We start from the raw sequence: 18,284 nt of genomic DNA, 5'->3' as shown, positions 1-18,284 counted from the left end.
AAAGGCCCAGTTTACTCGAACGGACATACTGTTAAATAACAAATGATAACATGGCTAGATAGGCTAATAATAGAAAGGGGGAGCGTTACATTAACGTTAGGTAGCTGTGCCGGTTAATGTTGACTTTTGCCAGGCATTACCAACCAGAAGTAATCCTACCTTTGAGCCACCTGATCCTCCTGGGGTGGTTGTAAAGGTGGTTGTACTTGGTTGGCAAAACTTTAAAAGCGGTGTCATGTTTTCAAGGTTCGACACGACTTATTCGTTTGTTGGTGATGATGATTGACAATGTTTTTCACATAGCTGGCTTCACATGCGCCTTATTTGTGATTGGCCAATATTTGCATATTGTTATTTGACACGTCAAATAGTGTTATTTGATGTGTATCTTTTTTGACACCTAAAGACCCAAACGGCGTTCCATACACTTAACCAGCATGGCTACCACAGCATTCTGCAGTGATATGCCATCCCATCTGGTTTACGCTTAGTGGGACTATCGTTTGTTTTTCAACAGGACAATGACCCAACACACCTCCAGGCTGTGTAAGGGCTATTTGACCAAGAAGGAGAGTGATGGAGTGCTGCATCAGATGACCTGGCCTCCACAATCACCTGACCTCAACCCAATTGAGATGGTTTGGGATGAGTTGGACTGCAGAGTGAAGGAAAAGCAGCCAATAAGTGCTCAGCATATGTGGGAACTCCTTCAAGAGTGTTGGAAAAGCATTCCAGGTGAAACTAGTTGAGAGAAAGCCAAGAGTGTGCAAAGCTGTCATCAAGGCAAAGGGTGGCTACTTTGAAGAATCTCAAATATAAAATATATTTGGATTTGTTTAGCACTTTTTTGGTTACTACATGATTCCACGTGTGTTATTTCACAGTGTTGACATCTTCACTATTATTCTGCAACGTAGGAAATAGTAAAAATAAAGAAGAACCTTTGAATGAGTACGTGTGTCCAGACTGGTGCTGTAGATCCTACAGACCCTACTGAGTACTCCCAACCCCACTTTTACATCGCCTCAAATAATATTTTTTTCTCTATAAGCCAATATGTAAATCATATAATATGTAAAGCATATACAGTGATTTTCATTGTGGCCAATGGAATGGGTGTAGTAAAAGGCCAGCAACACTCTGTATTATTCAGTGCCCCATGAAATGACATTATATATAGATTCTACAGACCCTCATGAATACTCTCAACCCCACTTTTACATCCGCACAAAGAATATTTTTTTCTATATAAGCTTATATGTAATGCATATACAGTGATTTTCATTGTGGCCAATGCAATGGGCGGAGTAAAAGGCTAGCAACACTCCGCATGATTCAGCACCCTTTGAAATGACACCATATATAGATTCTACAAACTCTAATGAGTACTTCCAACTCCACTTTGAAACTGGCACAAATAATAGTTTTTTCATTATAACACCAATATTGTGACATGCCAGTCTAAAATGTGTATTTTTCAACAGTGGTCTGAAAATAATGTTTTTAAAAACATATATTTTCCATGAATTGCTTCTTGAATTTGCTAAGAAGCACAGTAAAAATAGACATTGATTCAAATGTATTATCTTTAGAATGATTTATCCACCTTGCAATGTTTTGAAATGGGGGCTTTTATTTTGAAGGTTTCATCATTACCATAGGAACGTGACGTCATCGTTAGTGCCGCTAGCAGAAAAATAGTCATCATCGGATATTTTCAAAAAGCGATTGGCAACACTTTGCATGTATGCGGAGACAGCTGTTTGAGACTAGTATTTATAGTTAGTTATTACAAAGGGACATATCTACAATTCTGTTGAGCTGTTACACGCTCATGCAGTCCATCACTTGTTGTAAGCGGTCATTGCCGCTCGTGCTCAGAAAAACGAATGACAGTTTTTCAGATCCCATCGATCGTCTTTCAAGGAAGGATACCTAGCCGGCTAGCTGTAGGCTATCCTTTACTCGAAGCCTAATGATAGGCATGCCATTTTAATGCACTAGCTACTGAACATGTCAATTACATTTTGTTTCATTCTTTATACTTGTAGCAACTGGTTGTGTTATTGTCACTGTTGGTGATGCAAGTTGTGACTTTAAATCTGTATCATGAATAGCCTAGACAGTTTATAAACATAGCTAGCCTAACGGTATTAGCTAGCTTAATGCTATCTAGGTCTCCCCATTGCATTGAATTATTTTGTCAAAACTATTAGCCAGCTACCGTTCTACTGAAGAGAAATCGCAGCCAAAATGGATTCATTCTTGGACTATGAAGAATGCATCCAGGACTCACCTGCATTTAGGTTGGTAACCTTCACTAGGGCCTGGAGTTTTTCCTGCTCAGGTGTTAAGGAAAAACTCTTTGCTCCTCTACCTGTCACAACACTGGTCTGGATGATTTTAAACAATATGACACTATGACAATATGGTGCATTTCATAGCTTTGATGGTGAGTTTCTGGAGACTGAATAATCTGTTTTTATTGGTTTTGCTCAGGCTTACCCTGGATAAGTGTCAAACTGATGTTGCAGAGCTGCAGAGTCGAGTGGAAAAGGTGCAAAGTTCTTTGTGCTCTGAAAATGTAGCAGCATGATGATTTTGCTTCTGCAGTGATGTCAATTGTAAGTGATAAATATCTGAGTGTGTATACCTCCCGATGCAGGTGATGAAGCTCTGTGGCAAGATGGTTGAATCAGGGCAAGCATACAACACAGCAAATCAGCATTTCCTCGCCGGACTGGCTGAGTTCTCCACGTATCACAAACGTGACAGCGTCATCATGGTATGTATGAACAGGGAGGGTTAAAATGTAGGAAAGAAGGGTTTGGGGCAATTATAAGGGACACAAATCATGAGGCTAAAATTTGAATTTGGTTCTGTTTTATTATCACTAAATTGATGTCTGTTTCGTTCTACTCTTCTGTCCTCATAGAACTGCATGAGTCAGTTCATTCAAGGACTACAGGAGATGATCAACTTTCATACTGTGAGTTGAGTTCCACTTGAGACGGATGATTGTTGTCCACTTGTTATGTGCTTTAGTCAGCGCAGGTTTTACTCTCCTAGTGGTTCTCTCCTGTCTTTAGGTGCTGTTTGACCAGACGCAGAGAGCTATCACTCAGCAGCTGTCAAACCTTCTCACACAGTATGTTGCCGTGCACACACACACACACAGGTGCACTTATAACTTGTTATAAGCATGAGCCTTAATAATGTCTTATAATAAGGCTTAGGTCTCTCGATGTTTCAACATTTCAACTTACTCAAAATGGCTGGAATCTAGTCGGGATCATTATCATTAGGGTTGCAGGTATCCTAGCGGTTAGAGCGTTGGGCTACTAACTGCCGGTTCGAATACTCGAGCCGACAAGATGAAAAATCTCTCGATGCCCTTGAGCAAGGCACTTAACCCTCATTTGTTACAGGCACCATACTACTATGGCTGACCCTGTAAAACAATACATTTCACTACACCTAACAGGTGTATGTGACAAAAGAAGAAGAGATAATTATAAGACAGTGTACGGGGGTCATACATGCTCATGACAAGTTTTACAATGCATTATAACTGCATCATAATGCATTATAAATGTCCTTTATGTCTTTGTCATTTAGGTTCATACCCCAGCTAGGAGAGACTAGGAAGGAGTTTGTGCGGATTGGGGAGGATCTGGAGACAGCGGCGGTGAAAAATGCCCAGATATACCGCCACAAAGTCACAGATGCAGAGCGTGCCAGCCATCTGCTGTTGGCCACACGCAAATGTCACCAGCACTTTGCCCTTGATTACTGCTTGCAGGTAAATGCAATAGCCAGATGCATAACCACAGATCAGTACATACAATTGGAAAATAAACTGCTAGTTATAGTCGAAGAATTTCACTTTAGTTTGAGGAAGTACTAAGTAGGGTTGCAAAATTTCGGAAAGGTGTAAAAAGTCTCCAACCCGGGATTCCGAAAATACCTGCGAACTTTGGAGACAATTTCTGGAATTTTGCAACCCTACTTGGGATTAGGGATGTTTACACAGGGTAGGAATTGTTAGTGGAGTGAGTAGCACTCAGGTAATTCTTACTTAGATGATTCTTTTCATTCTGCTCATAGTGTAAAGTACACTCAGCTGTGATCTTTTTTATTTTACCATTATTTTAGCAGGTAAGTTTACCGAGAACACATTCTCATTTACAGCAATGACTTAGGGAATAGTTACAGGGGGGAGGAGAGAGAATGAAGGGAGATGCAGTGGGGAGAACAAGTATTTGAAACACTGCCGATTTTTGCAGGTTTTCCTACTTACAAAGCATGTAGAGGTCTGTAATTTTTTATCATAGGTACACTTCAACTGTGAGAGACGGAATCTAAAACAAAAATCCAGAAAATCACATTGTATGATTTTTAAGTAATTAATTTTCATTTTATTGCATGACATACGTATTTGATACATCAGAAAAGCAGAACTTAATATTTGGTACAGAAACCTTTGTTTGAAAATTACAGAGATCATACGTTTCCTGTAGTTCTTGACCAGGTTTGCACACACTGCAGCAGGGATTTTGGCCCACTCCTCCATACAGACCTTCTCCAGATCCTTCAATACGGACTTTCAGCTCCCTCCAAAGATTTTCTATTGGGTTCAGGACTGGAGACTGGCTAGGCCACTCCAGGACCTTGAGATGTTTCTTACGGAGCCACTCCTTAGTTGCCCTGCCTGTGTGTTTCGGGTCGTTGTCATGCTGGAAGACCCAGCCACGACCCATCTTCAATGCTCTTACTGAGGGAAGGAGGTTGTTGGCCAAGATCTCGCGATACATGGCCCCATCCATCCTCTCCTCAATACGGTGCAGTCGTCCTGTCCCCTTTGCAGAAAAGCATCCCCAAAGAATGATGTTTCCACCTCCATGCTTCACGGTTGGGATGGTGTTCTTGGGGTTGTACTCATCCTTCTTCTTCCTCCAAACACGGCAAGTGGAGTTTAGACCAAAAAGCTCAATTGTTGTCTCATCAGACCACATGACCTTCTCCCATTCATTACATTACATTACATTTAAGTCATTTAGCAGACGCTCTTATCCAGAGCGACTTACAAATTGGTGCATTCACCTTATGATATCCAGTGGAACAACCACTTTACAATAGTGCATCTAACTCTTTTAAGGGGCGGGGGGGTTAGAAGGATTACTTTATCCTATCCTAGGTATTCCTCCTCTGGATCATCCAGATGGTCATTGGCAAACTTCAGACGGACCTGGACATGCGCTGGCTTGAGCAGGGGGACCTTGCGTGCGCTGCAGGATTTTAATCCATGACGGCGTAGTGTGTGACTAATGCTTTTCTTTGAGACTGTGGTTCTGGGCTGATCCCTCACCTTCCTCATGATCATTGATGCCCCACGAGGTGAGATCTTGCATGGAGCCCCAGACCGAGGGTGATTGACCGACATCTTGAACTTCCTCCATTTTCTAATAATTGCGCCAACAGTTGTTGCCTTCTCACCAAGCTGCTTGCCTATTGTCCTGTCGTTCTCAACTAACATCAAGGCGGTGACCCGTTCCTGTAGGTTCATGCTCTACAACATTCGCAGAGTACGACCCTGCCTCACGCAGGAAGCGGCGCAGGTCCTAATCCAGGCACTTGTCATCTCCCGTCTGGATTACTGCAACTCGCTGTTGGCTGGGCTCCCTGCCTGTGCCATTAAACCCCTACAACTCATCCAGAACGCCGCAGCCCGTCTGGTGTTCAACTTTCCCAAGTTCTCTCACGTCACCCCGCTCCTCCGCTCTCTCCACTGGCTTCCAGTTGAAGCTCGCATCCGCTACAAGACCATGGTGCTTGCCTACGGAGCTGTGAGGGGAACGGCACCTCCGTACCTTCAGGCTCTGATCAGGCCCTACACCCAAACAAGGGCACTGCGTTCATCCACCTCTGGCCTGCTCGCCTCCCTACCTCTGAGGAAGTACAGTTCCCGCTCAGCCCAGTCAAAACTGTTCGCTGCTCTGGCACCCCAATGGTGGAACAAACTCCCTCACGACGCCAGGTCAGCGGAGTCAATCACCACCTTCCGGAGACACCTGAAACCCCACCTCTTTAAGGAATACCTAGGATAGGATAAAGTAATCCTTCTAACCCCCCCCCCCCTTAAAAGAGTTAGACGCACTATTGTAAAGTGGTTGTTCCACTGGATATCATAAGGTGAATGCACCAATTTGTAAGTCGCTCTGGATAAGAGCGTCTGCTAAATGACTTAAATGTAAATGTAAATGTCCTGTAGCCCATCCCAGCCTTGTGCAGGTCTACAATTTTAACTCTGATGTCCTTACACAGCTCTCTGGTCTTGGCCATTGTGGAGAGGTTGGAGTCTGTTTGATTGAGTGTGTGGACAGGTGTCTTTTATACAGGGAGTTCAAACAGGTGCAGTTAATACCGGTAATGAGTGGAGAACAGGAGGGCTTCTTAAAGAAAAACTAACAGGTCTGTGAGAGCCGGAATTCTTACTGGTTGGTAGGTGATCAAATACTTATGTCATGCAATAAAATGCAAATTAATTACTTAAAAATCATACAATGTGATTTTCTGGATTTTTGTTTTAGATTCCGTCTCTCACAGTTGAAGTGTACCTATGATAAAAATTACAGACCTCTACATGCTTTGTAAGTAGGAAAACCTGCAAAATCGGCAGTGTATCAAATACTTGTTCTCCCCACTGTAATTAGGTTACGATGATGGTATGAGGGCCAGATTGGAAATTGAATGAATGTGTGATTCCTCAGAGAGCAGATGATGGCTGCTGAAGTAGGGCATTCCCAGCAGAGACTATTTAGCAGAGAACTCAGATGACAAAGGACTCACTGACAAAGACATCCTGGAACAGCGGGAGGGGTTTATTTGTTTAAGGTTTGAGTAAGCAGGTGAGAGAACACGTTTAGGTACGTCTAACAGAGCAGGAACAGATACTGTATGTCATCATAAACAGGCCGGTGCATAACCAGACAACCCATGACATGGCTAGATAGTAGCAAACGTGCATTTTAGGATGGCTATTAATGACAAGGATGAGGCCTGGGTCGTGTTCTTTAAGGTGGAATTAAAATAATAATAATTGCAACAGAAGACAAAATATGAGCGTTTCTTATTGGATAAGTGAAGGAAGTCCCTCCTTGTTTCAGTCCATGTTCTTCTGTTTGGTGCCTAATAAACAGAACCCAGAGTTAACGGAGTTAAGGCATTCATTTTGGTTTCTTCAGCGATTGGTGAGGTCATATTAATACGTTCAATGCTTTGAAATTCATTTTTTAAAGTTGAACAGATTTTTAGATTGTGGCTTGCATTGTTTTTGTTAATTTGTCCTTTTAACCATTGCTCTTCTTGCAGCTGAATAACTTCAAGGCCCAGCAGAAGCTGGACATCCTAAATTCTGTGAGTCACAGTTTCTAAGCTGTAGTGGGTGATCTTAAATGCAAACGTAGTTAAATACCCAGGTGAACACAGTGTAATGAATGACAATAAATAATTAAAACGTGAATTGTGAAGAACATTGGAGAGTGGGCATGTCATATTGAAACTGAAGATGTAGAATTGGTTGATCAGTCATCCCTATATTGTTTGTTTCAGGTGTTCTCCTACTTCCATGCCCAGTATACCTTCTTCCACCAAGGCTTTGACTTGCTGAGAGACTTGGAGCCCACTATGAAGTCCATGGCCGCACAGGTGAGACTACAGTGACAGACCAGACGATGTGATTATCAGTTGAGGGAAAGTCACTATAATTAAGGACAGGAGTTTTTACTGACCATGCGACTTGACCAGGAAAAACTCTGTAGCTAAAAATACCTGGCATAACTGTAAAAAAAACTAAAATAGCCTGGTTCTGAACAACAACAAAAAAGGACATACTCTCCGTTCGGTGTCAGTGGCCACTGATTGACGTGCTGATTGACGTGCGATCAGACGTGCGCACTTTAAACTGGAGGGTGAGGAGGGGGATTTTTCCCAAGAGTTAATTAAATTAGCTAGTTTAATGTGAAATTTGTTACATTTAAAATTAAAACATTGAAAAAAGACTAAAAATACAATTTGAAAAAGTCATTAATAAAAAAAATCTGAGCGGGGAGGACATTTTTTCAGAGGAGGTCAAAAGGGCAGGTGCTCGGGCACTGGTTGAGCCCTATCTGTGCTTGTGCCTGCCACTTAAATTAAAAAAAATCTGTGCTTGTGCCTGCCACTCAGGGAGTATATAGTCCAGAATGCGGCTGCCAATATCATTGCCTACTGTTTCATTGAGATTTATGATAATATGCCCTTTGACAGCTTGCTCAACTCTCGACTGAATGTACAGCTAAAAGAAAGGACCTGGAGAATACCCACCTACTGATCCAGCAGAGAGTGAGTGTTATCATCAGATGCCAGATGCTCACAGTTGGTGAAAGATTATCACTTAACTAACACAAATGTGTGTGTTTGTGTCCAGGATGCCTCAGGGGAGCCCATACTACGTTCCTGTCCTGATGGTGGGGAAACCATACAAGGCTACCTCTTCAAAAGATCTCGGAGAAAGAACAAGACATGGAAGAGGTGAGCGAGAGAAACACATTCTTTACTGTGATACCTTACAACTTATGTCACACAATGGCAGTTAATTACTCCCCTGTATTCAACACGTCACTAAATCTCAAATCTTGCTTTAGATGCTGGTTCTCCATTAAAGACAACCAATTGGTGTACACAAAGTCACACAAGGTAGGACAGTTTATTTATGTATTTATTTGGTCTTTTGAGCAATCATTTATTATAGTTGTACTGCAGAATTTTATTACAGACATTTTTGTGTCCTTGAATAGTTGTGATTGACAGTTGTCTTCCTGTAGGAGGAGCCTGTGTCGCTGTTTGATGACCTCAGGCTGTGTGCGGTGAAGTCTCTGGACAGCATTGACCGCCGCTTCAGTTTTGAGCTGGTTTCTGTTAAAAAGTAGCTAAGCAGTTTTAAATTCTATATTTTTTGTTGTATTTACATTTTTTCTGAAGTTTTCCGCCTAATGTTGTTTAAATGTATCTCCGTGGGGCTTTATCTGTGAGATAATAAAAACTCAGTCATTGAAGATTTAACAGTGCAAGCATCGCAGCTGATTTCGGATACAGTGGAAATATTTGACTTATATTTTGTATGTGACGCATTAAATTAAAGCAGAGCTCAAGTCCAAGTTATCCCTCATTGACCTGTCTGTCTTCCTCTGCCCAGATGCTGTGCCCTCCAGGCTGACTCAGAGGAGCTGAAGCAGGCTTGGATCAGTGCCGTTCTAGGGAGCATAGACATGGCCTACCGCGAGAGAGTGGAGTCCCAGCAGCCTCAGGTATTTACAACTCAGACAAGCTTACAGACACATTAACAGATTTTCCATACTACAATATTTAACTACAATTGTCGAGCACTTAGATTTTTGTATCAAAAAAAATAGTACAAAGAAAGCAAAACAAAGTCACATTTAACTAAACAAAACAGCATACCGTCAGTGTCCTATTGACCTATTAACGAATCTCTAGGCAAATACATTCTAACTATGCCTCTGTGTGCCCAGCCCAAAGAAATCCCTCTGCCCCTCCAGAGCCCCTCAGACCCCCAGCCAGGACAACCTCCTCAAAGGCCTGCGGCTTTGGTTGTGGCCCTCCAAAGTCCGGGGAACCACCGCTGCTGCGACTGCAGTGAGGAGGAGCCACGCTGGGCCAGCGTCAACCTGGGTATCACCGTGTGCATCGAGTGCTCCGGCATCCACAGGTACTGCCTTGCTAGTGTGTGGTGTTTATAGTCCTGGGGGACTGACAGGGCGTGCAGGCTTTTGTTCTAGTCCAGCACTTTCACACCTCATTTTACAGATAAAGGTCTCAGATCAAGATCAGTTGAATCAGGTGTGTTAGTGCTAGGCTGGAACTAAAACCTGCATGCCCTGTAGTCCTGTTAGTCCCCCTAGAGCTTCCCAAGACCGGTGTTACTGACCACCATGTTTCTGTTGTGTTGTGTTTTTTTTAACAGGAGCCTTGGGGTCCATCTCTCCAAAGTGCGATCTCTCACCCTAGACTCCTGGGATCCCGAACAGCTGAAGGTACTGTAGCAGAATTCTCACATACATGTTACAAATGAAAGTTGAGAAGCTCAAGATCAAATATTACAATTATGAGTAGTAGCCCTGAGATTTTCCTGGCTGCATGGCCAGCTGGCTATACCTAGGGCCAAGAGTTTTACTTGTCAGAGCTCATGGTCAGGAAAAAACGAATCGCCCCTAAGTATGAGGTTAGTTTCTTAACTCTTCTGCTCTGTTCTACTCGGCAGCTGCTGTGTGGTCTGGGTAATGATGTCATCAATGGGATATATGAGTCCAGGTGTGCAGCAGAGGGCAGAGTAAAGCCTAGTCCTGGCAGCCCTCGGTAAGCATTTCGCAACAGAGGTTCTTTGGCAACACTGTCAAACCCCTTATATTCCCCTTACTTCGCTACTGTGGCCTATTTATTGCCATACCTCCTCACGCCATTTGCACACACTGTATATAGACTTTCTTCTTTTTTTCCCTATTGTGTTATTGACTGTACGCTTGTTTATTCCATGTGTAACTCTGTGGTGTTGTTTGTGTCACGCTGCTTTGCTTTATCTTGGCCAGGTCGCAGTTGTAAACGAGAACTTGTTCTCAACTGGCCTACCTGGTTAAATAAAGGTGAAATAAAAAGAAATAAAACCCCTTATATAAGTCTCACATGTTCCAATTGAAAGAGACGTACTCCATCAATTGAAAGGCATTGCTTTTATTAAAGAGCTACACTGAATGAACTGAACTCTTAGAAAGGTTCCATCTAGAACCTAAAAGGGTCCTTCGGCTGTCCCCATGGGAGAACCCTTTGAAGAACCCTTTCCACAGGGTTCTACATGGAACTATTTTTTTCTAAGAGTGAACACTCTTAGGTTTCAAAAGACTTCACATAGGGCTTTACAATGTTCGATTTGAAACAAAACTACTAAAATAGTTTGACTCCCTGCACAGTCCCCTGCTTTAACAGTTATTCTCTCTCTCTCTTTCAGCCCAGAGAAAGAGACATGGATTAAAGAGAAATATGTGGAGAAAAGATTTGTGAAGGATGCCAGCTCGCCTGAAACACGTAGGTCCCTATCGTACTACTCAGCTCTGCACGAGTTTGATGTTGTTTGTGTGTCTCTGTCTGTCGGTCGGTATGTGTGTCTTTGTGTGAATTTAATGAGTCCTACTCCTAAATTTCGTCTCAGTCCATTCCTCTTTCAATGACGCTATTATTGTTACTGTAGAGATTGGGAGGGAGAATGCAGGACGCCAGTTGTACCGGGCTGCTTTCCAAGGGGACCTGGTCACCATGGCATCAGCGTTGGCGCAGGGTGCAGAGGTGAACTGGAGCCACGCTGAGGAGGAGGGACGCACTGCTCTCATTGGCTCAACTTTTGGGGTGAGTAGCGCCATGGACATTATTTAAGGGTACAGTCAGCGATGCACAAAGTAATCAGCAATATCAAGCTGCTCAGGACATTCAATCCCAGGGCTAAACTTCTCAGCTGTTTCGGTTTTGCAGTTATCACACTGAAGCTATTGAAGTGCACCGATGCACATGTGCAGATATTCTGTGATACTCTTGAGTGCATCGTGATGCATCATGCTTATCTGCAACATCCTGGCAACGTAATATCGCAAAGTCTGTTTGACATAGATTGTGTTATATTTATACTTTAGCATGGTAGGCCCCCAAGTTTATCCTGACTAGGTAGTTTGTTTTATGTGTATTTTTTTAACTTCAGGGCCCTAAACATGGGTTGTGCACTTGTCTTATATGTATATGCTTTTCTGTCTGTCTGCAGGGCTCCCTATCGGCCTGTGAGTTCCTACTGCAGAATGGAGCCAATGTAAACTACCGTGACCAGCGCGGTCAAGGTGCCCTTCACACTGCAGCCACCTGGGGCCACACAGGGTGAGGGTCACACCCATAGAGATACATCAGTTCCATATACAGTATATGTATGGTGTTGGAATAGTGTTCTATTTAATTCACACCAATGCTTTCACACAGACTAGGGTTGGGCGATATTACTATAGTATCGTCTATTGACGATGATTGACAGCTAGGTAGGCTGAATGTCAAGAGCGTTGGAAATAAATGATCTGTGCGGGTCAGAAAACCCTCTGACCCTCCATGGCCAATAACCTATCCTCCTACTAGGCCTATCATAAAAGCTTTAAGACAAGTTAGAATGATATACAGTAGCCTATATCCCAAATATTCAAATAGCCTCAGAAGGTTGACGCTTTAAAAAGGAAGAAGAATGAAAGTCGGAGTCTATAGGACCTAGGCGTAGGCTATTCTCAATCACAGCTTTACGAGAGCGATAGAACAAACAATATTAAGAGAGGATGAGCCAAATAGTCCTAAAGCGATTATCCAGTTCTAAAAACGGTCGACTTTGCTTCTATTCAGCCCTTGATTTATAACTCACTACTGTGAGACGGCCCATTTGACTGATACTTTGCTCCATCATGGCATGTGTCACAAAGACACACACACACACACACACACACACACACACACACACACACACACATAAACCTGTTTCACTTTGGCCAATAGGGGGCGATACCATCGTCCAACCATAACACAGTCAGGGAATACAGTATATAGAGCAGGGATGGGCAACACCATAGACTACGGCTGGCTATTTTACAATATCTACACTATGCATGCCCAAAACGTAGCTTCGTTTTAACTGGTATGCTATTGGAACAGTGCCTGTAACTAGGACCCAGAGTTTATGGTCAGGGTAAAGTCCTTGGCCTACATATAGCAGTAGAAGAAGTACTTCCAGGTCAGGCCAAGGGTTTTCTTAAGTTTTTGGGGTCAGGGACCCATTTTGTGATAGCAAATTCCTCCGGGATCCCTTCATAATCAGAACACAACTCCTACTTGAGAATTCAATAAAAAAACATGCAAAGGGTTTTACTATGATTTCTGCAGTGCATGATCGGACTAACCAAGTATCTGGCTCCTTTTCTTCTTTTTTAAAATAATTTGGTCGCTGACCCCTTGCAGTACCACATTGAGAACCACTGATGTCTTAGGCTATAGTATATCAGTATATGATTGGTTAAAATCTGTTTGGTGGGTGCAAATGAATAACTATCATGTTTCTCACAGGCAAGTGTGTCTACTTCTAAAAAAGGGAGCCAATCAGTATGCAGTTGACGAGAGGGGGCAGGACCCACTCGCCATTGCCATAGAGACAGCACATGCCGATATTGTAACCCTGTAAGTAAATCCACTCTGAAATGCAGGAAAAGTGGAAGCTTTGTGGTAGTTTGTTAATGCCCTGTATTTTGGGGGGACTGTTTTCCAGACTACGAATGGCTCGCATGAATGAAGAGATGAGAGACTCCGAGGGATTCTTTGGATCTATGGGTAACATTCACTATGTTGATGTTTAATAAAATGCTGATACCTTTATTTGTTTCTCGCCTGTAGGCCTTTACACTCGTACCTGTATACGGGTTGAAAATGGAAGATATGTTAACTGATAAGTGACTAAATTGGAACGCAGTGGCTGCACAGTAACATGCTATACATGACATCAGAGCTCAGGGCCTCCACTTCACAGATCTGTATGGGTTTTGACCTGTCAGCTTTTCTGAACTTGAGCACCGCACGTGACAAGAAGTTGCCCCCATCCTTCCCACTAATTGGGCAACTTTTGCAAATGTTTTGTTGTCTGAGTGAGGGGAATGCTGTAAATGAAGAGGCATTTTAAGTGTATTTTGAAAGATGAGACGTTGAGGATTATAATAAATATCGCTGTGATGTCATACAAGCAAGCCTGTGAGTCCAAATGTGCACTTCACATTTCCATAAAACTCATGTCATATACAGTGCCAACGTTTATGATCACTATGTTGATGTACAGTTACAAGATGACATGGCTTCATACCCTAGGTTGTTATGAACAGAATGAGCCAATGTTTGTCTATTGTGAAGACAATTTGCGGCAGAACTTGCACCTAAATGCACGCAAGACTCCTTTATGACTCCTTTTTAAGATTGGATTTTATAACTTAGCTAGTCATGTTGGCAATAGAACAAGCTTTCAAATTATGCCCACCTGACCCAGATTGCCATTTATAATGGGATGTTTTTGGATTGCGTAAACAACAACAGTAATTATGCTGGGGACAATAAAAGGCCACTCTAAAATGTGCAATTTTGACAATGTCACAGATGTCACAAGTTTTGAGGGAGATACAACTGGCATGCTGACTGAAGGAATGTCAACCAGAGCTGTTGCCAGAGAATTAAATTGTTAATTATTTTACAATAAGCTGCCTCCAACATCGTTTTAAAGAATTTGGCAGTATGTCGAACTGAGGAGTATTTGTGTTTTGCGGGGGAAAACTCATTCTGATTGCCTGGGCCTGGCTCCCCAGTGGGTGGGCCTGGCTGCCAAGTGGTTGGGCCTATGCCCGCCCCCCAGACCCACTCATGGCTGCACCCCTGGCCAGTCATGTGAAATCCATAGATTAGGGCCTAATGCATTTATTTCAATTGACTGATTTTCTTATATGAACTGTAATTGTTGCATGTTGCGTTTTTATTTTAGTTCAGTATAAAATGCACAGAAAACAGTTCTGCGGTGAACTGTTGTGTCCTCAATTTTGGTCTAATAATTTACCCATAATCTCCAAACTGTTCCCTTTGAATTGCTACCATGCTAAAGCATATACTTTTCATATTTCTTCTGTAAGAAACATTTCAATTTAGCCCTATCCATATAGTCCAATTCCCATGGAGTTGCCATAGTGATTTCCAGAGTTGAGGTGAACCAATCGACCCAACAATGTTTATCTAAACTTTGTGAGTAGACTTTGTTCTTTCACCTTCTGTGGTATTTGTCTGTAGCTTGGCTGACGCCACCCACATGGTACACAGCTAGGGAGAGCTGTGCCCCACTGGTCTGGACAGGAATTCATTTGTTGGTGCAATATTCATTCAGAAATAGAGCACGCTTTGATTGGTTATCTCAAACGTTAAGACCTCTCGTTTGGATGTGAAAAATCTAACATTTGTAAAGGAAGAGGGCGGTGCTCCGGGGCTGTGTGAGGCTGTCCATGAGGGTGTTTGAGAGAGAAAGACGAAGAGAACAAACCAGTAAAAGCACAGCCCCCTTCATTATTGACGCATAGTGCTGACAGCATCTAACAGCCTCCCTAGACTCTGTAGTCAGGAGGACTTCGAGTTTTGGTATCAGCCAGACTTCTCTGTCCGTGCTGAATGTGAAAACTCCTAGAATGCTATTTTGCTGTGCCGGGTTGTATTCATTAGGGCTCACCATAGCAAAACGTTTTGCAACGAAGACTAAAATGGCTTGTTCTTATTGAACAAGTACAGATAGTTCAGCCTGTTTCACTCTGTTTCATTTCGTGCCTAATAAACACAACCCTTAATCGAAACACAAAATGTTGCTGAAATGCTTGTGTGTTTCTTTCCAGGTGACGATGAGACATTTCAAGACATCTTCCGTGACTTCAGTGATATGGCTTCTCACGATCCAGAAAGACTCACCCGTCGACAGTTCAGCAGAAGCGGACAAGAGGAGGGAGAGGGCAAGAGGATGGTGAATTACCAGGACAAGGCAGAGAAGGAGGAGGAAGACACATAGGGAGAATCTCAATTGCATACTCCTCGTGTCCTCTCATCTTGCCTCTTTCTAAAAACCCATTGGAGGAAAAGGTCAGACGGGTGGGGCCTCTGGCATTCTCATCCAATGGGTTTTGAGAAGGAGGTGAGGAGAGAGCACGCAAGGATTATGCAATAGAGATTCTCCCATGTAAATAAAGAGGAGGAGACCTAGGGTTTGGAATTCTAAAGGAAAAGGGGCGTTACCACTTTTCAGGTCAAGAATGGGGAACCCAGGGGTGAATCCAATGAGGTGAAACGTTCACAACGTTGCAGGTAGAAATGACATGACTCTCAGTTCTACATAACAAACACTCACACCTAATCTATACAAAACATCTACAGTATATCTAAACATTCTGTAAAGTTGCACCCTCCTGGTCCTTCAGGGCTGCAGTGTCGGACAGTTGTCATTGTGCCTCAGCAGTTAAATAACAAATCAAATTCTGACTTGAACAAAGTAAAACATATAGATTTTTTTTTAACTTGCTTCAGTTTTGAGGCACACTTTTAAAATTATTAGAAAAGTTCCCTGAACAGTTTTACAAAGAAAAAGAAAACTTAAACTACTAGGCCTAGGAAGGAAGCAAACGGTCTCAGGATCTCAATCCTGTTTAGAACTTATTATATTCAATGTTACAGATGCATATGAACTGTGTTTGCTCAGTCTGCTGTAATGCCCAAAAAGGACATAAATAAGGAATATAAAAGGGTTACATATTGAAATACTAAAGTATTATATTTTTTATGTATTGTTATTAGCCACTCCAATATTTCAGATGTTATTAGATGACTTACACTTACTGACTGAACTGCTGCATGCCATAGCCTATACATGTTGCTAATTACAGGTCATCTGAGTGAACAGTTGATTCTTGCTGAACGTGGCGTGTATTCACTAGGAACCAAACAGGACGAAACAGAGAGGGACCTACCCAAATCTGTCCAATAAAAACTTGTTTTCATTGCAGAACATTTTCTGTTGTGAAACATTTTTGTTACATTGTGTACTAATGATTACACCCCGGTTAATCTTTCAATTTGAGTCTGGATCAATCCCATTGAAAGCAATGGCTCTTTATAATAGACTCTTATTGTTATGTTTTTTTTGCAGAGGAATTAAGTGGACCAAAACTGTAAAATGAGAATGCAGGGATTTAGAATGTATTATAAAGCGGGTAGTTTGGGTCCTGGATTATAATTGGCTGAAACAGCATTTCAGCTGTGTGTATATCAGACAATATGACGCAGAAATACTTGTTTACTGTTCTACTTATGTTGGTAACCAGTTTATATTGGCAATTAGGCATCTTGGGGGTTTGTGGTATATGGCCAATATACCACATCCCCTTGGGCCCTATTGCTTAAATATAGGCCTGTTATATATTATTTTACTGTGGCACAGTCAGATATAATAAAATGTGTCTTAATACTGTTTTGAGTTTTTATTGAATTATGGTGCACTGTGTCCCAGATGTGATTGAAATAATGAGTAAATGATGAGTACAGTCCTTAATGGAAAAGTAATTTTTTACAACCAAATCTCTATTTTGGTTGTAAATGGATTGTTATAGAAGGGTCCAGACAAATATTTTGTGATTTCACCTTTTATAGAAATTGACCCCAGCAAACAGCAAATCACTTCCTCATCCTCGTTGTGTAGTATGTGGGCCCTGAAAAAGACATGAACAAGGCTCAAAAAACACGAAAATACATAATTTTAGAAACAGCAAAGCTCTCAGTATTGTGATGCAGGTCTTTAGATGTTGTACACATGAAATTGTGTCATACTGAACTTTATACACAACTTTATATTCCATTTTGTTGTGACTCCAGAGAAACCCCTGTCCATTTTACAGGTAACTGCCAAATTAAAGGAAACACTTAACTAAATGAGGGGTACAAAATATATTGAAAGCATGGAGTGCTTCCACACAGGAAGTTCCAGACACTTGTAGAATATATGCCAAGGTGCACTGAAACTGTTCTGGTTGCTTGTGGTGTCTCAACGCCCTAATAAGGACACTCACTATATACTCACTATATGCCACTGACACGGCCCGCCACCAAAACCTGCGGACTCTCCTTCACTGCAGCCGACGTGAGTAAAACATTTAAACGTGTTAACCCTCGCAAGGCTGCAGGCCCAGACGGCATCCCCAGCCGCGTCCTCAGAGCATGCGCAGACCAGCTGGCTGGTGTGTTTACGGACATATTCAATCAATCCTTATCCCAGTCTGCTGTTCCCACATGCTTCAAGAGGGCCACCATTGTCTGGCCCAGGAGTGTGAAGGTGAACGGAAAGGCTCTGGAGCAACGAACCGCCCTTGCTGTCTCTGCCTGGCCGGTTCCCCTCTCTCCACTGGGATTCTCTGCCTCTAACCCTATTACAGGGGCTGAGTTACTGGCTTACTGGTGCTCTTTCATGCCGTCCCTTGGAGGGGTGCGTCACTTGAGTGGGTTGAGTTACTGACGTGATCTTCCTGTCTGGGTTGGCGCCCCCCCTTGGTTTGTGCTGTGGTGGAGATCTTTGTGGGCTATACTCGGCCTTGTCTCAGGATTGTAAG

At 42.5% G+C, this 18,284-nt stretch overlaps 1 protein-coding gene across 3 annotated transcripts; it reads left to right on the top strand.

The window, feature by feature from the left end:
- Positions 1 to 1,689: 1,689 nt before the first annotated feature.
- On the top strand, positions 1,690 to 17,152 carry LOC139547540 (arf-GAP with coiled-coil, ANK repeat and PH domain-containing protein 2). Of its 3 annotated transcripts, none has more exons than XM_071356423.1 (23): positions 1,690 to 2,306; positions 2,500 to 2,557; positions 2,666 to 2,785; positions 2,936 to 2,989; positions 3,090 to 3,148; positions 3,619 to 3,802; positions 7,167 to 7,250; positions 7,372 to 7,416; positions 7,612 to 7,707; positions 8,308 to 8,382; positions 8,468 to 8,571; positions 8,685 to 8,736; positions 8,865 to 8,965; positions 9,236 to 9,347; positions 9,600 to 9,769; positions 10,025 to 10,094; positions 10,322 to 10,416; positions 11,063 to 11,139; positions 11,303 to 11,457; positions 11,864 to 11,973; positions 13,192 to 13,302; positions 13,391 to 13,452; positions 15,531 to 17,152. In XM_071356423.1, the coding sequence occupies exons 1-23, from the start codon at positions 2,254 to 2,256 to the stop codon at positions 15,698 to 15,700; spliced, it is 2,217 nt and encodes a 738-aa protein (XP_071212524.1). In that variant the 5' UTR covers positions 1,690 to 2,253; the 3' UTR covers positions 15,701 to 17,152. The 3 variants fall into 3 exon arrangements, with proteins under 3 accessions (XP_071212524.1, XP_071212523.1, XP_071212525.1); XM_071356422.1 differs by having other exon boundaries at positions 1,692 to 2,306; positions 9,573 to 9,769; XM_071356424.1 differs by lacking the exon at positions 7,167 to 7,250 and having other exon boundaries at positions 1,693 to 2,306; positions 9,573 to 9,769.
- The last annotated feature ends 1,132 nt before the right edge of the window (positions 17,153 to 18,284 follow it).

This window comes from Salvelinus alpinus, chromosome 21 (assembly GCF_045679555.1).
Source record: "Salvelinus alpinus chromosome 21, SLU_Salpinus.1, whole genome shotgun sequence".
NCBI classification, from domain to species: Eukaryota; Metazoa; Chordata; class Actinopteri; order Salmoniformes; family Salmonidae; genus Salvelinus; species Salvelinus alpinus.
The sequence above is the reverse complement of the archived record's forward strand: the minus strand, read 5'-3'. Positions and strand labels throughout refer to the sequence as shown.